The sequence below is a fragment of the Musca domestica genome, unplaced genomic scaffold (assembly GCF_030504385.1).
Source record: "Musca domestica strain aabys unplaced genomic scaffold, Musca_domestica.polishedcontigs.V.1.1 74, whole genome shotgun sequence".
NCBI classification, from domain to species: Eukaryota; Metazoa; Arthropoda; class Insecta; order Diptera; family Muscidae; genus Musca; species Musca domestica.
Window position 1 is genome coordinate 33672 of NW_026712391.1, and position 27591 is coordinate 61262.

At 33.5% G+C, this 27591-nt stretch overlaps 1 protein-coding gene across 1 annotated transcript in view; it reads right to left on the reverse strand.

Annotated features, from left to right (window-relative positions):
• Positions 1-4963: 4963 nt before the first annotated feature.
• Positions 4964-27591, reverse strand: part of LOC131806360 (ecdysone-induced protein 74EF-like) — a 48024-nt gene continuing 25396 nt past the window's right edge. The window contains exons 2-5 of the mRNA XM_059130391.1: positions 10746-11216; positions 10424-10630; positions 5590-6581; positions 4964-5447 (exon numbers count right to left, since the gene is read on the reverse strand). Of these exons, the coding sequence (XP_058986374.1) occupies positions 5800-6581; positions 10424-10630; positions 10746-11216 (1460 nt within the window). The 3' untranslated portion in view covers positions 4964-5447; positions 5590-5799. The remainder of the gene's footprint in view (positions 5448-5589; positions 6582-10423; positions 10631-10745; positions 11217-27591) is intronic.

The following is a 27591-nucleotide window of genomic DNA, read 5'->3' on the forward strand; positions in this document are numbered from 1 at the left end:
AATAAATTTTTAACAACTTCTAAAAGGAATTGAATACAAAATCTATTTAGTTTTCCAATATATTTTTCACATATATATCAGTGTCCAGATATGATGATGAATCTAGCTCGGAGAAAAGTGACCAATCACAATAACTTTCAAGTATATTATTCCGGATAAAATGTTGTTGTGTAAACGTACTATAAGCATACAGGTAGACAATGGTAGACGAATACATGTAGATGCATCAACGCTTGGGAACATTGATATGTCTTATACGACGCCAATCGGAGGATGTTATGATATGCATTTTTTCAAGAATTTGTACAAATTTAAATAATTTTTCATTCAACATTTTCAATTACAAAATTGGTTTGACAGTTCATTGTCCCAGCAGCTGTGTCCTCGCGTCTACCTATATTCTTCTACCATGAGGTAGACGCATCGACACATGTGATGGGACGATGAACTGTCAAACCAATTTTGGAATTGAAAATTTTGAGTGAAAAATTATTCAAATTTGTAAAAATTATTGAAAAACGCATATTATAATGAATGACATCAATTTTCCCCAGCGTTGATGCATCTACCTGTATTCCTCTATCACGATTGATACTCTCATGGCGTATTAACAAGTTGCCTTTTCCAGAACTGCAAGAATATAAAAGTTTTTACTACGATAACCGATTTTTCACTTGATGATATCGAAGAAATGTGCAAAAATGTAAAAGTGTTTTAAAAACCTGACGGAATGTTATTGATTATGTTTCGTTCTATTATTTCAAGCACAATAATGCATATTGATATTAAAATTGATAGCCTGCTGGCTTGGAAGATGTATCTCATATTTTGGCCATAGATTTGACTATAGAAAACAACATTAAATTTACTGTAAGGAGTCAATTTCCGGGCAGATCTTTTGTATGTAAACGCGCTATAAGTCAGACTTTAAACTTTTAATGAAACATTTTAATGATATAGTTAAAAGGTCATATTAAAAATCCCTCCCATCCAGCTATCATCAAACACAATACCAGATCCGCCTGGGCAATGATTCTCATTCAAAAATCTTTGATGGGTTAACAGCGATAAGCCGATCGTAATAAATTTAACTTATGTTTATTTAAATTTCTTGTGATTGGTAAATAGTTAGCACGGATGTAAACGTACTTTAAGATCTTCCACTAACTGTTCAAAAGACTAAAGTCGCGTTTCCGTACGGTGAAGAGCTCTAAGTTAATAAATACCATGGTAGTATTAAGAAGGTAAAGTCAGGTAACCATATGTTTAAAATTCTTTCAAATTTATACATTCATAAATCCATTATATACACACAAACTCAAAGATGGGAACTGTTTTTTATACTTTAAAGTTTGACAAGGTAAGTTACAGAAAATGAAGAGCTGGAATGCTAATTTGAAACGAGGTTACCTTTCTTTCATTGTACCATGGTAAATGTCGGTGAAATGTTTTATTCTAAATAAATCAAATTTAACACTTCCTAACTCCGCTCGCAAATGATAACAAAATAAACAAATAATTGAAAATTTGGTAAAATAAAAATAATTTTATTTTTAAATAATATAAAGTAGGTTTGTTGTTTTTTTGTATTACACAATTAAAAATATATAAACATTTTTTTATTATTATTTGTTAAATATAATATAAATGAAAAAATAATAATAAAAGAAAAACAAAATAAAGAAATACATAACCAAAAAAAAAAAAACAGATCAAATCACAAATAAAATGTAAACGAAAAACGTTTCAATTTTGAATAAAAAAATTTTATTTTTTATTTTCTTTATAAGAGAAATATAGACTTAAAACGAAGAGAAAAAAAAAAAATTAAAACAAAACTTATTAATTCTTAACAGATTGCACTTTACATTGTTGTATAGGTTGTTGTTGTTTTTTGTTTTATATTGAATCGAGTGTAAATTATAGGCAGTGTAGGGCAGTTGTTTCTCTTTTCCCTTGTAACTCCAGACAAACGCACTGTTTGCATGGCAGTCGCCAAAGGGGCAAATGTACAAAAACTTTTAATTATATATTATATTATGTTATATTAAATAAAAACAATTTACTATTTTTTAAAAATTTACAAATATTATTGCAAAGTGTACACAAACACATGTAAAAAAATGTAGGAAACAATGGAAAAACCGAGGTAATTTCAGTTTGTATATATTCGAAAAAAATCAAGTCCAAAAATTATTTTCTTTGTTGTTTGTGGTTAAGCTATGGGCAGTGTTAGAGTAGTGGTTAATAGAATTTTCGAAAGAAAATGTACAAAAATTCCAAACACAAGTCTATTGTTGATAAAATTATTTTTACTTTTATTATTTTTATTGGTATTTACACAAGGCAAATTTTATAGAACTATGCTTGGAGGGCTTTGCAGTATGTTCCTAAATAAAAAAAACTACCTTGTGGAAACACCAATCTGGGCCATATCTAAATTTACACTCTCCCTTGCGATTAATTGTGCTATCATGATTTATTTGATGTTAACTGTTTGAGCATGGTAAAAGAATACAGTTAGATGTATCAACGTTTGGGAACAATGATATGTCAAAATTTTTCAAATGTTTTGTCAAAAATAAGTAGATTTTTATATATTTTCTTATACGACGCAAATCGAATGTTATTATAATATGCTTTTTTCAAAAATTTTTACAAATTTCAATAATTTTTCATTCAACATTTTCAATTCCAAAATCAGTTTGAAATTTCATTGTTCCAAGAACGATGTCGTTACGGTTAGCTGTATTCTTCTACCATGTGTTTGACAATATGTATCAAATAGATCACAATAAGGTATTTATCATGTTAAAGGCTTTGAGTGTAAACCTAGCATCAGTGGGTTTATTTTATATTGTTTTGTTCTTTTTTTTGGGAAACACAAAAATGGATTTTATATTATTTTCCGGTTTTGTTGTAATTTGTGTATATTTGGAGAATTTCTTGCTCCGGCAAAGTTGAACTTGGCATTTTATAAATAAAATACAAATATAGAATTTTTTTGTAGTTTTTAGGTATTTAGTTTAGGTTTATTGCCATTTTTTTAAAAACAAAAGGGGAGAATTCATTTGGTTATTTAACAAATAAGATATTGAAAATATTGCATCACAATAACTGGGATAGGAATTAAGTTTTGTTGGCTGGCTTTTTTAATACATTTAATGATTTAAATGTTGATAATATTTAAAAAAAATTGAAAACACTTGAGTATTGTGTACGATAGCGAATTATCTTTCATTTCGTAATTCTGATCTGTAAGGTCATGTTTACATTTAGCCACTTTATCATGTTCTAGCGTCCTTTCATAATTATTTTGATGTCAAACACATGGTAAAAGAATGAAGGTTGATGCATCAACGCTTGGAAACATTGATATGTCAAAATTTTTGAAATGTATTATCAAGAATAAGTTGATTTTTATATGTTTTGTTATACGACACCAATCAGAGGATGTTATAATATGCATTTTTCAACCATTTTTGCAAATTGGAATAAATTTTCATTTAAAATTTTCAATTTCAAAATTGATTTGACAGTTAATTGTCTTAGCAGCTGTGTCGATGCGTCTACCTGTGTTCTTCTACCATGGTCAAACATATGAAAATATATGTCAAAGAGCTTACAATAATGTGAGCCGACGTTAACATTGAAACCTTTATCGCAATTTTCCGATAGCACAATATATTTGTCGTATATTTTTATATGCTTTATGTCAAATTATTAGGAAATTAAAATGAAAAAATATTTAAATATAAACTTGGCCTGCATATCTTATTTATCAACGCAGCCTAAAATTAAGTACAAAAGTTTTTTTTTTTTTAAACTAAACATTAGAAATTTTGAAAAATTTAAATTTAAAAATATCGTATTTTTGTTTCCCTGTCCCTGTTGTGTTTTTCTCATTTTGACCACATATTGTTTAAGTTAATATTAAGAATTTCTATTAATATTTGGATTCATCTATCACATTATTATGTAAACTATGAGTATATGTGGAGATCATTAGGGGCTTGAAAAGTCATGTGAATTTAAAACAAAAAACAAAAGGTTTCTGGTCTATGGAAGTGTAAATGTTTGAGGATGTTACTTGGAAGACTTGTCTTTGATTTCTTTTTTCAATTCTTAATTTGTTAAATAACACAAATGCAATATTCCTCTAATTGTTAGTTTAATTTTTTCTGTGGACTATGGGCTAAAATTTGTAAAGAATTATTGCAATTTTTAAAATTTCAATTTAATTGAATTATTTCTTGTGTGTGTTTTTTTCATTAATAAAAGACATAAATTTAAATATTTACTGTTACATACAAAAATTCAACATTTTAATAATTGGTTTTTGTGTGTGTGTGTTTTAAATAAAAATAAGCAACAAAAACAAAAATTATGATACAATTTGATTTTCATTTGTTTCTTTTTTTGTAACGTACATTTAATGTTTGCTTTTTACACTCAATGAAACAAAAAAAAATAATAATAATAATACAATTAAAAATAATGCAAAAACATGAAATATAAAATACATATTCTTTAAAATTATGCTAAACAACTATAATTAAAATAGAATATTTATGCTATTAATAATAATAATATTAATAAATCTTAAACATTATTAACAATTATATCAATTAATTCATAGTAATAATAATAATAAAAAACTGTACTGTAATTACAACACTATATCCAACATATCCCTTACAAAACTAGTTTTAGCTTATGTGTATTTTTTCCTTTTTTTAATTTTATATATAGATGTATATATAAATCAATTAATTTACAATTGTATCATTGCTGATAATTAATATTACAAATGATGTTGTTCCAAAGAGGAGGAGGGCTGACTCCTCTTGGTTTTTGTTTTCCAACATAGCACAGCTTGCGGGAGAAAAACAAAACAACAAATGTGTCATATTTCACAAAAATTACAAAATTTCATGGTTTTACTTTTTAAAAGTTATAACGGGTTTGTTTTTGTTTTTTTTTTGTAATTTGTTGCTAGACCATTCATTGTAAGGACTTTGGGGTGTCCTTCAAAATAGTTTTCTTTGATTGGCATACAAAATCTTAAGCTAGGCTTCGATTCGACTTTGGATCTTAGAAAGCTACTGTCCTTGTATGTGTGTGTGTGTTCGATCAGTAAGTTTGCTCTCCTTTCTGATGTTGCAGAGGGACTGAGTGTGCTGCCTGTTTGTTTTGGTCCGTAACTGTTTTGAGGATTCCATTAATATTTTTTGGTGAAAATTGAAAACAAATGATCCTTGAGCGATCTTTACACCTTTCCATCAGCATCAGTGGGCATGTTGCATACGTTTGGATCCTTGGCATATTGGAAAATAATCTCACTCCACAACCAATGGCATATGAGAGGGCAAATATTTTCCAAATGAAAATGCATCATCATCCAGGCCATGGAAATGTGAACCCATAACTGTTATTCTGGGGGAAATCTGCAATAAATTACATTAAAAAGAACAAAATTAATAAAAAATGAAAAAACTTAAATAGCGTTAATTTTGTGATACTTTCAAAAATAACTCAAAACAAATATAAACTGAAAATTTTTATATCCAACAATCTTTTGACACCTACCAATTTGGGGATCGTTATGTGAGGGAGGGCAGGCAATATCCAAAAATCTTGTCTCTAAATATGGCCCGAAAGACAGGTTAACCAATTACGAAAACAGTTAAAAATTTATTTATTTTTGTGTTGCTGCTGCTGCTGTTGCTTTTCCGCCTATGTTTTGCCTTATGTTCTCTCCTTCGGATAAATATGGTTGCGATTTTGCTCTGCATACATTTAAACACCATTACAATCGATTTCCACAATATCCTTGGGAACATCAACAAATTGATAGACCAAACGTTGACCATCAACTTTGGCCAGTATGCCTCTTTGATAATAGTAGCGCAGTGCCCGACCCATGGTCTCATAATTCATATCCGGTTTATTCTTATGCATGCCCCAGAGCCGTGACACCGCCTTGGAATCGACCAGTTTGAAAACACCCTTCTCACGATTAGTCCACTTAATGAAACGCGGACAGTACTCACGATCCTGCAAAAGCTTGAGTAAAAATTCCCACAGATAGGTGGTGGAACCCTCACGACTGCGTCGCTTGACACCCATTTCGATTTTGGGCTTGCGTGGCTTTTTCACTTTACGCTGTTGAAAACCACCCAGTTCCAGCATATAGGAGAGATCATAGTTAACACTCGATGTGGCCGGTTGTATGACGCTTTGTTGATGTGACAGAACGCCGTTGGAGGTAAGGACACCGTTGCTGGTCGAACCAACTGTGGGATTGGAGACGGAGGAATGCTGTTGGTGCGAGTGCAAAGCATGTTGCTGATGTGGATGTAGGGAATGATGTGAAGCCAAACCGACGGCGGCACGAGGCGGAGAGGGAGTTGTAAAATAGGGCGGCGCACCATAGGCGCCATTGGGCGCTGTTGAGCTGCAGGTTACGCTGTTATTAACCACTGGGCCGTTGTTGGATGAGTTGATGACGCCGCCACCACCTCCTCCACCACCACCGCCTGCACCATTTGCTGCCAAGGGTAAGTAGTAGTTTTCAGCCACTGGGGAAAAATAGAGACATTTATTTAAAATTAAAAATTAGTAAACAGTGAAGTAAGTCAGGAATATTTAAAAACAAAATGAAGAAATGTGATAATGCCTATCAAAAATATGAAATTCCCGTAGAAAAACGGTTATAGAGAATGTTCGATTGAAAAAGTTTGTAAGTTTGATTTGAAAAAAGTTCAAAAAGTAAAAAAGCAGCTAAGTTCGGTCAGGCCGATTTTTTAACACCCTCCACCATTTGAAAAGATTTTGAAAATTTAAAAAAAAATACGGAAAATCATCGGTTGTAGGATCCATTACCAACTTTAAACACGAAATTTGAAACAATTTCGATCCATAATGTCTATAAAGTCAAAAAAATACCGAATATTGGGAGATACGTTATTTTGAGGCTATACGAAGACCTGGGCCTGCATATGTAGGCTGTGTAGTAAAATACGAAATTTGAAATAATTTCGGAGAATTATGTTGCTAAAAGCATTAAAATAACAAATATGGGCGGCATACACACGTGTGCAAAATTTTAGTCTTCAATTTCAATTATGCTGATCCAGAATATATATATATAATTTGTAGGGTATATCATCAGTATTTCGAGGAGTTACAAACTTAAAATACCCGCCATAGAATGGTGGAGGGTATAAAAACAGCAGTACACCAGTAAAATATTGTGGAGGCTTTCTGGGCGTATGAGCTATGTATTTATCATACGGTATCGATATCGAAACTAGAAAGTCAGATTACTTAAAAGCAGAGAATGTAAACCTAGAAAACAGAGAGCTCGCTGTTTCGTATCCTGAATTTATCTACGATTCCGGGTTTAAATGTAGATATTGAACTCCGTCTCTGGTACATGAAATCGGCTATGACCCCAAAGCCCTTGTAAATAGTATTTCTTTTCGGAACATACCCTCTTAAACCGTAGTTCTGCCTACGTCGGTATACCCAAATCTCAATTTTGCAAAAATGACGTTTACGAATCTGGCACATGAACTTTGATCTCATGCATGAAACACTAATGACTTGGTTAAGTTTGAGAAATTTCGAGAATAATTTCCAATTAAAAAAACAATAATAAATAATATTGATATAAGTATGTATGTATTTCCTGAACAAAACCAATTGTTTGCATTAACATGCAAACACTCTCACCCTCCCTCACGTCCCTCTGTTTAAAATATGTCAAAAATTCGCTTTCGACACAATCAAGTGGTTCTTTGTTTGTCAAACAAATAACTTAAATGACAAATACTTCCTTTTTTGTTTGTCACAAGACAAACATTTCTTTTGCTAATAGCTACAAGAATTTTATGTAGAACTTTAGACCACCCACTCCTCACCTCTCCCCCAAAAAATCCGCCCTCTTTCACACCATTAAGTATATCAATCAACGACTTGAAAAAACAAGCAAAGGCATGACATGCATTCTCTGTTCACACCAAACCAGAGGTAGAACAACAATTGGCGCTGACTGTTGCTGCTTGCCTTTGTTGATGTTGCTACTTACAACAAACGACGACGAATGTTGCGGCGACATCCAATGCATTTAATGACTGACTGACGGACTTGCTGGCTGCCTGGCTGGAATGGCTTACAAAAAAAAAAAAACCAATTGCTGTTTGTTTTGCCTCACATGCCCAGCCATATTTGTGTGTAGGTATCACACACGAAATACGTATATACATACAAACATGTGTTTGTGTGCAAGTTGATTTCTTGTTTTGTTGGTTTACATCCGGCGTCAAAATTAACGAGGAATGTTACAAAATATACTGCAATAAAAATAAAAGTGTTTTTGCAATTCTCGTGCACAACAACAATAACAATAACAACAATCGAGGCAGCGATAATAATGAGGACGTAAGCTCCACACAAACATGTTTGTGGAATACCCTCTTTGCTCTTAAACCAGAATGCACAAGCATTCAAAGGAATGGTGGAAAGGGGGAGGGGGAGCAGGGGGAAGTACTACACTTTTTGCAAGTAAAAAACGGGGAGCAGAGTAACAACAATCCAAAGAGAGTAAACCATATTATGAGCATTGAGGCTATTGTTGTTGTTGTTATAATTAACAAACTCTACAGTAATCTGGAATAAAAACTTAAGCTCCCAGCCATACACACATGGCAACGTTAAGTCTATTGCACAGTTGTGTGTACCTATATCTTATGGGAGCATGTTCAACCAACTAACCAACCAGTCTATTACTAAAACCTTACTCAACATCAACATACGGAGTGTGAGAGATTACCAGTACCATGTCTCCCCCCCCATAACCCCCACTCAACAAAACCATTAACAGTATAACAACAATGCAATGCATTGACTTGCAATCTCACCAACCATTTCTACGTAGCACTCTTTCTCATGCTCTTTCTCTCTGGTTTACTTTTACTCTATCATTGTGTGGTTTTATTCATAACAGTATTGATATGCTGCTGCTGCTGTTGTTGTTTAACTCAGCAACAATAGCAACAACAGCAACTAAAATTCATATACACAGTGAGAGCCATATTGCCGTTGCCGTTTTCGTCGTTGTCGTCGTCGTTTGTTGCGCTCGTGTATTAAATGAAGAGAGTTGCATGTGGTTGTGACCTTCAGAATTTGTGCAAAGGCAATGTGTCGATGACCACAGATTCATACATTTATACATATAAATATCCGACGTACATACAACAACAATGCAACGTACATATGTATGTTTATATTTGAAAAAAAAAAGAAAACAAAAAAGCGCACACAAACAGCAGTGGCAGAAAACGTTGAGTGTTGATGCAGCGGCAATAGAGTCGTCGTTTAAAGTGCACATACATTAAACAAACATACATACGTATGTACATACATACATTCAGATGTTTGTAGAAATGTTAATGATTATGAGGAATAGCAAAAAAGAAGAAAATCAACTAGAAGGGGGAAAATTGAGAAAGATGCTAAATGGGTACATGGGTACATAAATAGATTTTCGTTTTGATACCTACAATTTAAATCTTGTTTCAATGGATAGTTATAGTTTATGGCTGCTGTGTCTGTGGTGTGTGTGTGTTTGTGTTTGAATTAAACATTCCAGAAATACATGTATGTTTGTTCCCTCTGCTATTTATAGCCATTATAATTGTTTTAATTTCAAATGGAGAAATAATTGTGACAAACATTTGTTTGTTTTTGAATTGAGTCAAAGTTTAAGTTATTTAGAAATAGAAATTATTTCGAAATGTGTTTTTATTTCAAACATCCCCCACCACCACATCTCTCGGATTTTAAAATTAGATTTTAATATTTGTTAATAGGTTTCGATTCAAACAAAAAACATTTATAATGTGAATTAATAGGGGGTTCACGATAGAGCTTTGTATAGGTACAAATACAAAGTGCTCTGAAATAGAGTGGGTCTGTATTTGAATTGATTGATGATGTATAAAACCCCTATTACTGTTAGGTAATACAATTCCGAAAATATTTCTTAAAGTGGTTAATATTGCATGATATTCAAAATTAGGACCCAGATTGGAAACTACTCACTATCCTATCCTAGAACAAGGTCAAATTTTGATAAAAATAGTATAGGTCGAAACGTCTGAGTCCACTAGGTGACCCTTCAACGAATTTTTTTTTTCGCACTAGCCAGGTTGTTAGCGAAGTGGTTATTACGGCCTCTCAAAGCCCTAAATCGAATTTCGTTCAAACATGTATGATGAAATCCCATAATCCCGAAATTTGTTTGTACGTTACGTTGTACGTTAACGGCCCGATATTAATGTTTGTTAGAAATTATAATGATTTTCTTCAATTATAGTAATTCTATATAATTTAGTTGATTGATTTTTCTTGTACTCACTTCCACGATTCCATATATTCCTGATTTGAGAATTCTGATATAGATTCGGATGCAGAAATGTACCGTTAGCCAGATGAGAGGGATGCGTCGAACAGTGGGGTGGCAGACCCAAACGGGCCTTGAGTTCATCGCTGCAGGGTTGGCCTCCCGAGCTCGAGCTATCCACATCCGATACACCACTGTCGGCCGGACTGGGGGGAAATGAACCTTTAAAGGGAAATTGAAAAAAGAAAAACACACATCATTAATTTCTTGTATCCCATTTGAAAAGGAGAGTAGGAAGAAGGAAGTTATTGTTCAAAATAAAAATTGTCTCCTTTACCTGTTGTCCCTGCACCATAACTCCTGTGATGTGTACTGTGCAGTGAGCCGCCACTCAGCAAATTGTGCAACAATGGTCGGTGTGGTATATTCAATGACTGTAGACTATTGTTGCTTGAGGGTCCTGTTAGGCTGTTGTGTTGTTGCTGTAAATTAATGCCGCCACCACCCCCACCATGGGTCTGCTGGTGTTGATTCGGTGACGTTAAAACATTTTGCTCGGTTTTAATATTGAGAACAGGTCCTGATCCTGCAAACGCCGCTGGATTTCCATTCGGGTGTTGTGGCGTTAATGGCGACTGTTGTTGTTGCTGTTGATGTTGTGTTGTCTGTTGGTGTGGATGCGGGTGTGAGTGTTGCTGTTGTTGCTGCTGCTGGAGTGCAGCCTGTTGCACATGATGTGATGATGGTGGCAGGTTATGTAGATGAGGTCCCGGACTTGTTGATTGTTTGATAATAGGAATTTCGGTATCTGGAATGGGAAGAAGAGAAGGAAGACATTTGTTAGTTTGAGTTTTTGTTGAAAAATAATTAAATATATCAAATAAGTATTAACTTTATTACATTTTTATATTGAATATCATTTATTTATAATTTTTTACCAATGTCAATGTTAATTTTGTTTTTATTAATTTTTATTTTTATTTTATTAATTTTGTTTTTTTTTTAGATTTTTTATTAAATATATGTGGAAATATGTTTTTTTAAAATAAAAAACATAATTTTTAATTTTAATCATTTTATCGGTTATATTAAAAAACACATTTTTAGATTTAAATTATTAGATATTTAAGGATCATCTGATTTTTTCAACATCATATATTGTTTTTTTTAAGAAGTTACATTTGAAACCCAATTTTTATTCTTTAAAACTTTCAAAATTTGAAAGTAGTTTTCAGATCTTTGGAGAAAATAAAGTTTGTACTTCATTTTAATCAGCCGATTTTTTTTTGAGTTCCTTCCTTAAAATCCCTCAAATCTCCGGTTTACCACAATAAAACATAAAATGGGGTAATTATTTTTTTCGGTTTTTCTGAAATGAAAAATAACAACTACAAAAAACTTCACTTCAAACTAAACATGACTAATTTCGTTTTCATTTCACTTGGAGAATTTCTATTATGGTTTTATGTTCAGAGTTTGTGTTTTATGCATTTGTTGCAAAAAAAAAAAAAAATGAAAATGAAACAATAGAAACAACCACAGCAATAATTTTACTTTTGCTTTTCACCAATGCATGCATGCAACCAACGTCAGTGTTTTTGGCTTGCAGCGTGACAAGATACAGCGCACAAAGGGAAAAGCAGCATTTGGGTAAAAGTAAAAGTGCATTTTCACTGATTTCTTTCTGGCAGATGACTAGCAGGCAGGCAGGCAGGCAAAAAAAAATGCAAGCTGTGTTTGGCCCAACCAACCGACAACCAGCCAAACAACTCATCAAAAACTTTAAAACAGACATTTCAACCAAGTAGCCAAGAGATTGGGGCATGCATACATGCGCCATCTTAAGGTGGAAAAAGTGTTAAGTCTACATTTTGCAACAAAATAGTTAGGCATTTTTGCAAGTCAATTAAATTGAATATCCTATGCAGTCAGTTTTTTCTAATTTTGTAAATGAGGCAAAACCCGGTTTTACACGTGACCAAGGATAATTAGAAGGACTTTCGATTAATCGACTCTTGACATTGAAAAATCTACGAGACATAGTCGACTTTTAATATTGAAAATTTTTAATTCTTAATTCGACGTCAAGAAAGTGGACGAAAGAAAACAGCAACATCAGCTGAAATGGTTCGAAAAGTAAAGAAGCGACTTGATCGAAACCCGCATCGCAGTGGCCGAAAAATGGCTCGTGAGCTCAACATATCGCAATATTCCATTCGGCAAATATTGAAAACTGAGCTCGAGGTAAAGTCATTTAAATTCCAAGAAGTGCAAGAACTTACATCGCAACAGGAAGAAAATAGGCTCAAAAGAGCTAAAGAATTGCTTCGCCTGGCCGAAAGTGGTGAACTGCCGAATTAGGTTTTCTCCGTCTCCGATGAGAAAACATTCGTTGGCCAGCAGTTTGTAAATAAACAAAATGATCGTGTTTACTTGCCAAAGAGGTCAGCTGAAAATGAGCACCTTAGGTTGGCCACCAGAACTCAAGCTCCGGCCATGGTGATGGTTTGGGATGGCATAACAGCCGATGGTCGCTCCCCGCTCGTATTAATCGACCGTGGCTTCAAAATAAATGACGAATATTATCGCGAAAATATTCTGGAGGGTGTGTTAAAGCCCTGGGCACGCAAACATTCTGGCCGCATACCTTGGACATTCCAACAGGACTCAGCACCATCGCACTCAGCACGCGCCACCCAAGAATGGTTACAAAATTGGGTTCCTCGCTTCATTTCCAACGCACAATGGCCGCCAAAATCCCCGGATATCAATTCGTTGGACTATTGTGTCTGGAGTATTTTGGAAAACCAGGTTGGTACTAAAAAATACCAAAGTTTCGATCATCTCAAGCAAGCGCTTCGCCGGGAATGGGCCAAAATACCGCAGAGCAACATTCGGGCAGCGTGTAACGGTTTTATTGGCCATAATTCATGCCAAAGGATGACCAAATCGAACAAATCTAAACTTATTCTAAAATTTGATACATTTTCCGACATTTTTTGCCTTCATTCAATAAAATGTAAAAAAAAACCTAAAAATTATGGCTTTTGACTTTGTTGCAGTTTTTTTTATCTCACCCTGTATTTGACTAGTTGAAACGATGTGCCTAGCATAGAAGTTTCATAAAGTTGATCACTCTTCCTTAGGTTTGAACCCATTATCTTCTGTAGACAGGTAGGAAAGATCCCCAATAATGTATTAATTTTTTTTATTAAATTTTTAAAATCTGGACTTATCACTCTTGCAAGTTCAAGATATGCTATTGTATTTCATTACTCTTATCGCTCCCAAGAACAAAATGTATTCGAACCTGCATCGACATACCTTTTTTCCTCGCTCAGAACAAACTACCAATACCAGCAGCCAGACTTGAGCAATCATTTAACTTACAGGCCTAAGTTGCACCACACAAACTTAACATTTACTCTCTTTTTGCCATTATGGCAAACAGAAATCCCTATCTGCTCTCCCTCTCCACCGCCCAATAACCCTATTTTGCAAGTATTAAAGGAAGTCTCGTTGTGTTGCTGCATTGCAACGGATGCTAGTATGATTGCAACAAGATAGTGCATGTGTGTGTTTGTTTGTGTGGGTTTAATGTACACAAAATTGGCTGGCTGGCTGGCTGGTAACGAGCCTCCCTGTCACTGCGACCACTAACGACCAAATACGATCCCCCCACCAAAACCCAGCAACAACTAGTATCCATGTCATGTGTGTGTGTGTATGGATGTGCATACATTTAAAATAACAAACAATTGGCCGCGAGAGAGGAAGAGAAATCAGGTCAAGGCTCGTGTGTTGTCGGCATAGTGAGTGTATGTCTGTGTGTTTGTGTGTACAGTGTAAAATCGTTTACAATTTATGCTTGCATTATTGCACGATGTTGTTGTTGGTGGCGGTGTGGTGGTGGTGGCTGCTAACATTTTACCCATTTGAATTGTTTTGATGTCGTTGGATGATGGGGGTGGTGGTGGCAGTGCTTGTGCTACTTAATTCATTGCAGGCATTTGTTGTTTGATGTTGCTGTTGTTGTTGCAGTTGCCTGTTGGTTCATTGCATTCATTTGACTTTGCTGGCTGGCTGGTTTGTTGGTTTTTCTATTCATAATGGAAATTTTGGCCAATTGCAGTAACTGCACCATAGATAGTGCAAAATTACAAACAAAGTTTCAAACTCACACACACTCTCACATTACCTGCAAGCGAGTGACTAACAGCTACATTTCTTTCCGGTAATTTCCCAAAAATGCCCATGTAAACATTAAACAAGTATCTGCAATGAGGACTGGGGGGTTTGTTGTAACCAGTTTGAAATGGAAATTGCCCAATTTCCAACAATAACACGACCACCAACACCTTTTACTTCAACCACTTGACACTTTTTTTGTGGATTTGGACAATTGATCGATTCGGATTGAGGCAAATCAACAATTTGTTAATCATCCACGCGTATTTTTTCCACTTTTTTTTTTGCTTACAAACCTCCAAACAAACATCATGTTGTTGTATTTTGTATGCCATACACGTTTTAATTTGTGTCGTTTTTTTATTAGTTGTACAACAAAAGCAGCGTGTAATTTTTATTTCAATTAAATTTCACAATTTCACAGTGGGCAAATGGTATGTGCAACAAATCCTACCATGCATTATAAATATTAGCTACAAAGCTTGGATTTTAAATCACTCCAAAGAGAATTGCATATAGCCACCATCTACTGTATTGTGTTATTTCTTTCTACGATCGTTTACTTTTTTCCAGTTTAAATACCAATTTTTTTTTTTATTATGACTTTTTTAATTTTGCAAAATTTGTTGTTATTGCAAGCAAATATAATTGTCACGTGTTAGTCATAATTACTAAGAAATATTTTTTTGTGTCTTGATATTGTTAGTTTACCAAAAAATTAAAGAGTAATAATAACAATAGTTGTTGTGCCCTTGAAATAGTTGGTAAACAAATAAACCTTAAAAAAAGACATCGAACACCAAACAACAAAAATAAAATGTGCCAATTTTTTTTTTTTGAATTTTTGCAAAATATACAATTATTAATGCGTAATTAATAAAATAATTTCAATAGAAATAATAATAATAATAATGTAATAAAATATTGAAAAAAAAGAAAATGTCATTTGCGAATGCTTTTCGAAATAAGATCGAATGGTGTAAACAATGGGCAAACTAATGCTACGATCAATGACTTGATTTCAAAATAAAATATTTGACATATAAATTTTTCCATTGCATCCGAATAGGGTATACATCAATTTTATTGAGATTTGATGCGAATTTAACATCTTAGGGTGTCCTTAAAAAGATTTGAAGTAAAATTGAGAAATTACCCACCTATTTATGACTAAGAATTTGAGGAAAAGTAGCCAAGGCTGATTTTGGTCACTTTTTCCGTTGGGCGCCATATATGTTTTAATACTAATTTCTAAATAGGAACAGTTTTAGACTAAAATATATATTTATGAGAAATTAATTTCGACATATCCATTAAGGAAAGACGTTCGACAAGAAAAAACACTCTCCGATTTTTTTTTTTCAAATCTCTAAATCAAAAAGTGCCCCAAAATACAAAAATAGTAGATTTATGCAGGTTCTGGAACAGAGTAATTATAACACTTATGTAAATCGGCAACATAGGTTTAAACAGCTCACGCATGTTTTGTGTTTTGTTTCACTGTCAAACATATTCGAACCGGAACATAACTGTGAATAGTGAGCGAAATGTTGGAAAGAGTATGCCAAAATTGAACTAAGCGTGGCCATTTAAGATGTTCCATTTTATGGATTTTATATGAAGAATTCCCTCTTAAAAATATAAGCCTTTTCGTATACACACAGATTTCCCTATATTCTCTTGGTCGACCTAGGAATACCTACATCAAAGTGAGGCAGAGAGGCAAAATTTTTTTTCTCACGATTTTTTTATTTTGCGATTCAGCAGTTTCACAATTATTTCATATTTAATAATGTACTTTTTATTAGTCGAATATTTAAAAAAATGATTTTAAAATATTTATTATAGGCAGAGTCTTGATTAATAGGAATGTGAATATTTAAAGTTTGAGGCTTAGCTTCACGATTACTTTGGAACTGCTTTTAAAAATCAGCAATGAAATGAGCAAGAGCCATATATATTTTAATTTTAGGACACATGGATTTTGTTTGGCGCCATCTATACTTCAAACTTTTATATGGTTTGCGATTATCATCTAAACATAAAGAACTTTATCAGTGATATCACCCCCCTTACGCTTCGCGACTCTATTTGTTACGTGGTCTGTTTTATTAAAAAAATAAGCGCCACCTGTATTGCAACTTTTGCGTAGTTAGTGGGATAGAGTATATAGAGTAAGGGCCATCTATACTTCAATTTTAAGACAAAATGTGAAATTACCCACACTACACGATTACATATATATGGCTGGCGCCTTCTACACTTTAAATGTTGTCTCTACCACGAGTAAAGAGAGCCATCTATACTTCAATTTTTAGACAAGCAGTGAAATGACACTATTTATATTTTTGGCTGTCGCCACCTACACTTCAATTTTTTTAGATTTCACAAATAGGTTTCACTTCTAAAAATATTAAAAGGTTCTCAACATTTAAAAATGTGAATAAATAACTGCATCAAAACAATCAGCCATATCACTAGCCTTTCTCTACGACACTCCATTTTATTAGTGGTCTGGATTATTGGAAAATAAGCGACATCTGTAGTAAAATTGTTGTATAGTTCATCCCTGCTAAAATGAGAGGACAGAGAGTTGCAGTTTTAAGTTCTCACAATTCAGTTACTCTTTGATTACAGTGAGTCTATGTGTGGAGAAAATTATGCTCACGTGGCTCTGTTCGAAAGACATCAAAACAGGCCATTCGAAATGCATAAATCAAACTGCTATGCTCACGACTCAAGTTTTTCCGAGGGTATTTTATTGTAAAACGAGCGCCATCTGTACTTCAATTCTAGATCACAAATAAAATACTTATATATCTAAAACTTAAAACAAAACAAACAATAATGAAGAAAATGCCGGTCCATATTTTGATATAATTTTTAAAGATCCTAGTTGCAAGATTTTTAGTAAAATTTTAAAGGCCTTATTTCGAGAGTTAATTTTTATTACCCAGATCTTCCTTAAAAAAAGTAATTTTCGAAATTTGGATTTATAAACATTGTCAGGAAATATTTGAGTCTAAAAAAAAGTCGCTATATATCCAAAAATGAATTCTGCAGTGATTTGGTAATTTTAAAAAATAAAATATCACAACGAATATCACAAAAGGCAAGAATTGCATACAAAATTTGAAATGGCTAATAAAAATTCTCTTACACATTTTCTGACCAACAATTTGGGTCACTTCCTAAAACACTTTTAAATTTTTGCTCCAAATAGCATAAAGACCTAGATTAACATTCCTTATTTTACAAATTTCAAAATCAAAAAATTTATAAAACACATAAACATGAAATATTACACTATTTACTCAAAACCCCGTCTATACGACTTTAACCTCTTCTTGACCTTAGAATTTGATGCATTGCATTTATGTAAATTGTTTATTATGTGTTTGTGTGTTCATCAAACGGAAGTTTTAAAATTTCATCCATTAACGGTATTTTAATTTTGAGTGCACCTCGGTGCTGCCATCGATGGATGGTGCAGCAGCAGTACCCTTCAGAAAACAACGGTTTTTTTATTTATTGCAGATAACCGACCGACCATCGATACACCTTCTTCGTCGTTGTTGTTATTGGTGGTATCAACGAAATTCGCATTCATTCAGAAAAAATAAATAAATAAATAATAAAAACGAACGGAATAAAATGGATTTTTGCTTGGACTTGAAATTTTGTTTTTGTAAATATCAGCAGCAGCAACAACAATAACAGAAAAAACTGTTATGTATACAACATTTGCGGTTAAGCCGGTTACATCATATCCACACAGCCAGCCGAACGCACGAAAACACTCATACACACACCCATACCCGTACCCAAACTTATAGGTAAATATAAAGTTTTTGGATAGTAGGTCAATGAATAAACTGTTGTGTGCTGTCTTTTTTCGTGGTTGTTGTTGTTGCCGTTGCTTTTTTTTTGGCTATTTAGGGCCAAACGACTGAGCATGCGCAAATGTTGACTTCCAGTTTTTGTTGGCGGTGGCGCAATGTGAATAAACGAACGGCCGGTGGATGTATGGATGAATGAAGAAAAAACAAACAAACAATTGAGGGGGAGGGGGGAAACTATAAGAGAAAGAGCCCAGCATGAAGGAACGGACGGACGAACTAGCGAACGTCTGTCAAGTGGTTGTTGAGTCTTTAAGGGGCTCGCTGACGTCTGCTTGGCAAAATTTAAAAACAATAAATTAAAAACAAATTTATGAAAGCCGCCAAAAATAAAACAGAAAAAAATCTTTTACCAAGCACCCGAAGCCGAATAAGCAATTTTACCTGTCAAAATTAAGAAAGATAGAAACAACAACATGAATTGTGTGGAGTTGAACACAAATGCTCAGAGATGGCAAATTTATGGATGTTGTTGGATGGTCTGTTCAAACAGTCGAACATGGATAGAATGAACTTGTTGGAAACCGGATGTGTAGTAAATTAATAACGAGAGGACATGAATGTAATTGGGGTTCGATTGCTTTAAAGGATTGGTACTTCTTGAAATAATAAAAAGGGGGAGTTTTTTTAAAACAATAAGAAAACTTAAAAAAAAAAAAAAAATAAATAAATAAATAAACAAATATATAAATCAGAAAATTGCTGAAATTTTAATTTGAATTTGAAAGAAAATTTGGCCGCGACCGCGCCTTAAATGGTCTATGCGCTTAGTGCAATTTTGCCATACTATTACAACATTTCGGCCGGTATAAGCTGGCTCGTTGAAGCTTCTACAAGACGGCTGATCTTTACTCCAAAATCGAAAATTCTACTTAAGGTCACGCCAACTTACAGAGAATTTCGTTTGTACCTCCCCAGTTTTTAAGTTTTCCTTCATTCTAGAACCTTAAAGTATCTGCTATTTTTAAATTTTTTCCATTTTTTAAACAAAATGCCAGGAAAGCTGTTATTTCAAAAATCGATATTTTCCTCTTGACTACCTGTGCCCAGTTTTAACTGCGTACAAAGCATTAGTAATCTGAAAAAGACCCATATTTGACAATGTTTTTACCCAAGTTATAAAATGTTTGAAGTTGGACTTAATTGGTTCACTCCTTCTGGTAGTTCGTTAAACAGGTTCGGATTTTTGAAAACTATAGGTTTCATAAAGAACAGGGATTTGGTTCAATTGTAGCTCGATTTGATCCATTTGCTGCCTAAACGAGTAAAAAGCAGCTAAGTTCGGCCAGGCCGAACCACCTCCACCATTTTGAAGAGACTTGAAAAATGGCAAAAAAAAAAAAAAAAAAACATTCCGTCGAAAAATACCGCTCAAAGGAAAAAAGGCTATACGAAGATGTAGTTCTGCATTAATAATTTTTTGTCATACGCTCTAGTACCCATTACGAGCTTGAAATACCAAAATTCCAGTAAAAATGTCGCTAGTATCATCAGAATACCCAATAAATGGAGTTGCCATTATATGTGGGCTATATGAAGAACTAGACATACATAGAAAATTTTTCGTCATAGGTTGTAGAACTCATTACGAGCTTTAAATACGAAATTTGAAAAAATTCCAGTAAATAATGTCTTAAAAATCATCAAAATACCGAATATTAGGAGGTATTGTTATATAGGGGCAATATTTTGTCATATTCTGTAGTACCCATTACAAAATTTAAATACGACATTTGAAACCATTCTGGTGATATATAGTGGACCTTTATAGACAATTCTCTTTCAGGGCCTAAAATACTTGGAAAAAACTCCTTGTGAAGAATTTCAGACAATTCCATTGAAAAATGTGGCTAAAATCATGAAAATACCGAATAGCGGGAAGTACTGTTATATGGGGGCTATATGAAGACGTGGACCTTTATAGACAATTCTCTTTCAGGGGGGTAAAGTAGTCAGAAAGAACTTCTGGTGTGGATTTCCAGACAATTCCATTGAAAAATGTGGCTAAAATCATCGAATATCGGGAGGTACCGAAATGTGGGGAGATATACGATATCGTGGATATTTTTAGACAATTCTCTTCTAGGGGGTAAATTAGTCAGTAAGAACTCCTGGTGTGGACAACTCAGACAAATCCATTGAAAAATCATGAAAATACCGAATATTGGGGCGTACTGTTATATGGGAGCTATACGACATCGTGGACCGATATAGCCCATCTTCGATCTTGAGCTGCCTGCAGACAAAAGACTGATTTGTGCAACATTGTAGCTACCTATCTTAATTGGTTTTGACTCTAGAGTGATTAAAACAGACGGACAGGGTGTCTTAGAATTTTACGCTGGTCAAGAATATATATGCTTTGTTAGTTCTAAATTATTATTTCGAAAACGGAATGACGAACTTAATATGCACTCCATACTATGTATGAAGGAGGGTATACAAATTACCCCTGTCCACATTAAACACGTTTGACTGTTGATTACTAATCCACATCGACTAACTAACCCAAACTATGTTTGTGAGTTTGGCTATGAGTGAGTCTGTATGTAGTTTTTGAGATTTGTTTGATTAAATTAAAATGTTGAGAAAGAAATGTGTGAATCAACTCGTCTCGCGTTGTGGTCTTCTCTCGACTGCAATTCGTTGTCGTTGTTGTTTTTTTCTGCTTCTTTTGGTATCATAAAGGGAGCTGTTAATTTTTATGAGATTTTGTCAAATTAATGACGTTATTCTTTGGTGTGTGTTTTTTTTTCTCTTGATTGCCAGCTCGAGAGGGGAGCGGACGAGCGAGAGAGTGAGGGGCCAAGATTTATGTTAAATTGGCCACGCTATGTTCAAATATTATGCAATTCGATGGCAACATGTATGTTGGTTTCGTAGGGTAGCTATCATACCAAAAAAGAAAAAAAAAAACAAAACTCCAAACTGGCTAATGGCTAGCAAATGAAACAAGACATCAATAATAATGATTGGAGTTTTATGCGAAATAAAAACATGGGCAAATGGCAATAACAACAACACCACCACCACCACCAAGAGCAACAGTTACCATTTTAGTTTCAGTGGTGTTTTTGTTGGTGGTTTGCTTGACCACCGCTTTGGTATATTGACCTGTGATTAGTCCTGAAATATTTCACATAAAATACCGTTAACCGCCAACATATTTGTTGTTGCTCGTTTTTGCTTTTTGTCTACCTGAAACCTGATCTGTTTTTAACAAAAGATGTTGGTTGTAGTATGTAATGGTTTGCTTGTTTCGAATAATTTTTTTTCGAATGGCAAATATTTGGCCAACTTTGATCTGCGTTTATTTTGCGAGGGGGCAACTCGTGTTGCTATTAAGTCACAATCAAATAACAAAGTCATGACTGCTTAACGCCACACAAAACCGAAAAAATAAGAAAACAAACAAAAGATAAAATAAAATCAAAAGAAAAGAAAAAGTTCAATGATATTGATCTATATTTTGGCGTGTTTTTTTCTCCCGTTTTTTTTTTCTTTTCAATTGTAATTATTTAAGTGTATTGTTTATTGTTATTATTCGCATATGACTCTTTTTTTTTGGTGTTGTGTTTCTTTGAAATTTACTATTACTTTTTTGGGTTTTGATCAAATAAAGTGTCACTCATTTTTTGCGGGGCTTTTTTCTAGTGGGGGTTGTCGATTCCAGAGAAACAACAAAATCAACAAAATTGCGGTGGTGTTCCAGTCATCATTAAGTGGCCCAATACACAACATTAAATATTTTATGCAATAATTGTAGGAGAGTGAAGAAAAAAAACGAGCCACGACATTATTTTTACAAATTTTTTTGTGGTGATACCTACCTAGGTACCGCAAAAATAAAAGGTAGACCTTGAGTTTTTGAATTGTGTTGCAATTTGTGATTTCCTATTTGAAAGCATGATTTGTTTTGTCTGCAAGTGTTACAGATTTTGGATAGTAAAAAGTGTATATATTAAAAAATCGGTTACACTGATGGATGATTAATTGAAATAGTGAAGAAAATGTATGGAAATTTAGGAAGATCTTACCATAATTCAATGGACAGAAACTTAACATATTTTAATGTAGCTATTTGAAAATATAAAACTTTGCCAAATTTCAAACTTTGGTTTTATTTGAACTAAGATGTATCGCTTGAGGAAAAAGTTTTTCATTTTTTCTTAGTCTCCTTATAACCAAAATCCCTGATATTCGGTGTTTTGGCCCCAATTCTAGTAGTTATTTGATATTATGAGTACTTTGTTGGAAAATATTCAAGATTCAAAAAAAAAAAAAAAAAAAAAAAAAAAAAAAAAACAGTGTTTGGAATTTTAGGTTCCCAGAAGATGTAAACCTTCCCAACCGTCCCTAAACCCATCAAAAAAATACCATTAACAAGTAATGGGACTCCCAAGGAATTTTTGGTAGCCGTAGGCACTTATCAATTGACCTACTAAAAATTGAACGTTCGTCATACATTCGTCTCTGAAAATCACTCTAGTTTTCGAACAGAATGAAGATAGTTCAAAAGATTTTATTCAGATGTGTATTAGGTCAGCAGGACTTTGGGTATTGAAAATGGGTTATATAGGTCCACGTCTTGGTATAGCTCCATATAACTGACGTCTTTTGATTTTTTTGTTTTTATTTATTTATTTATTTTTGAGAGTTTTTGTTCCTAGAAAGTAAGCAACATCCTTGCATAGAACTGTCTATATAGGTCCATTTGACTGTACATCCAGATATTCGGTATTTTAGGGATTTTAGCAACATTTTTCAACAGAATAATCTAAAACTTGGTATTTGGAGTTCGTAATGGGTTCGCCCTTCTCTGGCAGATAAATGACTACATAAGACCAAATTTTCGTGTAGCCCCATAAAACTGTACCTCCAGATATTCGGTATTTTCATGATTTGTGTCACACTTTTCACCGAACTAGTTTCAAAGTTGGTATTTGAAGTTCATAATGGATATTACCTCCTATGATAGAAAATTGCTCATACAGGTCCTCATCATATTATAGCTTCTATGTAACGGTACCTCCCAACATTCCGCATTTTAGGGGTTTCAGCTTCATTTTTCAACAGAATTATTTCAAACTTGGTATTTGGAGTTCTCTGGAAGATAAATGGCTATATAAGACCAATTTTCCGTGTAGCTCCATACTTTACCTCCAGATAATCCGTATTTTCTGCCACACTTCTCAACGAAATAGTTTCTAATTTGGTATTTGGAGTTTGCAACGGGTACTACCTCCTATGACAGAAAACCTGTTCATAGAGGTCCATATATTCGTATAACTCCTATGTAACGGTAGCTCCAAATATTCGATATTTTAGGGATTTCCGCTTCATTTTTGAATGACACTATCTCAAATTTCCTTATAGGCGCCTTCGGAGACCGATAATTGGCTATATAGGTCAAATTTTTCGTATAGCCTCCATATAACTGAACATCTCTATATTCGGTATTTTGTTATCATATCATAAACTTGATGTTTGGGGTTCGTAATAGGTACCACCTTCTCAGACAGATAATTGTCTTCCACTCATAAATGAAATTATCGCTGAATTTTTAAGGGATTGTTTTAACTGGATTTTTCGGCTCATACAACTCTCAAATATTTGATGGTTAGTGTAAGCCCATGATATTCGGTACCCTAACACGACTTATTAAATACAAATACGACCAATATTTGTGAAAATTTACTACATGTTTTAATATAACCCGCATACAGAAGTACCGTACGATTTTTGAGGGGTGTTGGGGATTCCAACCACATTTTCAGACAGAAATGGCTGTAATATTATATTTTCAATATTTAACGTAACTAATATTGAACCTGCTGCTTCCCTGAAATATTGGTATTTTGAAGACCATTACCAGTTTTCTGGAAAGTATGTGCCAAAGTTTTATTTTGAGTTTTCCACTTTTTGAGCTATGAAAGACAAACAAAATTTGAATGCCATCGCCAAAATAACCCAGAACACCCATCCACAAATGTTACATTAAAACTTCATTCTAGATTTAGATATAGGTTCTACAAAATCTTTGGAGTTGCACCAAAATCGTAAAAATTACCACAAATGTTTCAAGTGAAAACAGTACTCTCCATCCAAAATCTTTCCCTTTACAGATCTTTTCCCTTATTTCTCAAAATATAAATTACAAAAGAAATATTTAATAAATATTTATTTTTTAATTTATACGTTTTTAATATCAATAATATTTTAATATAATTATATGTTTTTAATATTTTTTCTAAGGTTTTTTCATGTTTGACCTTTAGGCCAGAGTTGTCCAAACAACATAGTTGTTTACAATTGCCCTTTAAAAATTAAATAAATTTCTTTGAATGATATATTTTTTTTAATTTTCAATAACATTTAAAAATTTTGTGTGGAAAAATACTGACCTAAAAACAAAAAATATTAATTTAAATTGCATTTGACGTTGTCCGGTAGCAACAACAATAACCAGATATGCAACATATTTGGATGGGAGCGAGTGAGTGAGTGGGTCTTCATCGATAGTTGAACAGCCATCCAGCCAGCTATGCAGCAGCTTAGCTTGTATGCTAATTGCTTCTATTCAAACATAACCATGTTTTTTTTTTATTATTTATTTTATTTTCAAAGAGGGGGGAATAATTCAATTTGTGAAACATAAATATCTATTCTGGTTTAATGGCAACTTGTTTTGGGTTTTTGTCTTTACCCCCAATTTTCCAGATTATTTATTAACATTTTTTATGTATTTTTGTGACATTGTGAATTTTGAAATTAGTTTGAGGTTTGGAATGCATTTGATGATATATCGGTATTTATGTAGAATATTCAAGAAATGGGTAATTTTGTTGTTGGCAATTATTTTAATTTATGGAAGAGGAAAATTTTGAGAATTTTTGGAATGTAACGTATTCATGGTGAGATGACAAAACTGCAAAGTGGACGGATGAAAACGGCAACATCAGCAGAAATGGTTCGAAAAGTTAAGAAGCGACTTGATCCAAACCCGCGTCGCAGTGGCCGAAAAATGGCTTGTGAGCTGAACATATCGCAATATTCCATTCCGCAAATATTGAAAAATGAGCTCGGCGTAAAATTCCAAAAAGTGCAATAACTTACACCACAACAGAAAGAAAATAGACTCAAAAGAGCTAAAGAGTTGTTTCGCTTGGCCGAAAGTGGTGAACTGCCGAATTTGGTTTTCTCCGATGAGATAACATTCGTTGTCCAGCAGTTTGTAAATAACCAAAATGATCGTGTTTACTTGCTAATGACAGGGGTCAGCTGAAAATGTACACCTTCGGTTGGCCACCAGAACTCAAGCGCCGGCCATGGTGATGGTGCGGGTCGCCATAACAGCCGACAGTCGCTCTCCGCTCGTATTAATCGACCGTGGCATTAAAATTAATGCCGAATATTATCGCGAAAATATTCTGGAGGTGTATTAAAGCCTTGGGCATGCAAATATTTTGGCCGCAGACCTTGGAAATTCCAACAGGACTCAGCACCATCGTACTCAGCACGTGCCATGGTTACAAAATGAGGTTCCTCGCTTAATTTCTAGCGCACGATGGTCACCAACATCTCCAGATTACAATCCGTTGGACTATTGCGTCTGGAGTATTTTGGAAAGCAAGGTTGGCACTAAAAAATACCAGGGTGACGATCACCTCAAGCAAGCACATCGCCAGGAATGGGCCAAAATACCGCAGAGCAACATTCGGGCAGCCTGTGACAGTTTCATTGGCCATTTGAAGGCCATAATTCGTGCCAAAGGTGACCAATTCGAACAAATCTAAATTTATTCTAAAATTTGATGCTGTTTCTGACATTTTTTGCTTTCATTCAATAAAATTAAAAAAAAAAATGTTAAAATTATGGCGTTTAACTTTGTTGCAGTTTTTTTTATCTCGCCCTGTATTCCCTTCATATTATGTATGGCGGAGGGTATAAAAATTAAAAAATATACACGGAGGAAATATTTATTCACGAATAAAGTTTCGAATTCTACTGTTTCAATTTTAATTCAGTAGCTTTTCGAAAAATTTTACATTTCAAGATTTATTTATATTTCATGTCTCAAACATGCATTGCCAAAATACTAACATTTTGGGATTCCTTAAAAAACAGACAATAAAAATATATTTTCGGAATTGCTCATGTAGAGTCAGTCAGGTGATGCTCATCGATGAGTATTTCCCATTTTAGCTGAGATGCTATTCAATATTTTTTTTTTTTGCATCCCTTTCGGATATGACATCTAATTATTAATATATTCTATTTTCAAAACGTGCCATGGGTCACTCAACTCTCCTAAAAAATACAGGCTACAATTTAACTTGAATTAGAAGAACCAAAAAAATCTCAATTACGTGGCATTTAAATTCAAAAATTTAATTTATATTTTTGTTTGTTAATTCATTTTCCCACAATATCCCATATAAAAAATACCCACCGCACACATGTCTGTCTATTTGTTATGGGGTATTATAATTATAAACAATCAAATATATGTATATATTAAAAAATTTGATAATTTTCGTTTTAAGGAAGTAAAAATAATTTGGCAAAATATAATTCTTTTTTTTCTATTTTTATAATTGTTTACGTTAAGAAAAAACAATACTATATGCACATTCATAATAATAAAAACAAATACAAATACGCACACACACTCTAACGTGGCTTTATAAAGAATAACAAATGTATGTATATACGCATATACAGATGCATATTAAGGGTATGAATAAACAAATTCGTATGCAAAAATATATATTTCTTCTATATTATTTAATATAAATTTAAAACAAATTGATGAGACACTCCAGAAAATAAAATAAGATATCATTTGTTGATATGTCTTTTGTGAGCGAATATGGGACGGGTGGCCAATCAATTAGTCAGCTAATGCGTATTGCATCGGGAGAAATGTATACATACATACATACGTATCAAACTACAAACATGAAAAAGCATCGAAATTGATAGAATTGAGATCAGTCCCCAATTATAGAGGAAAAATCAATTAGGAAGATGACTAATGGAAAATTTTATCGAAGGCATTCAAAAGTGAAGAGAAAATTGGTGGAATGGCATTAT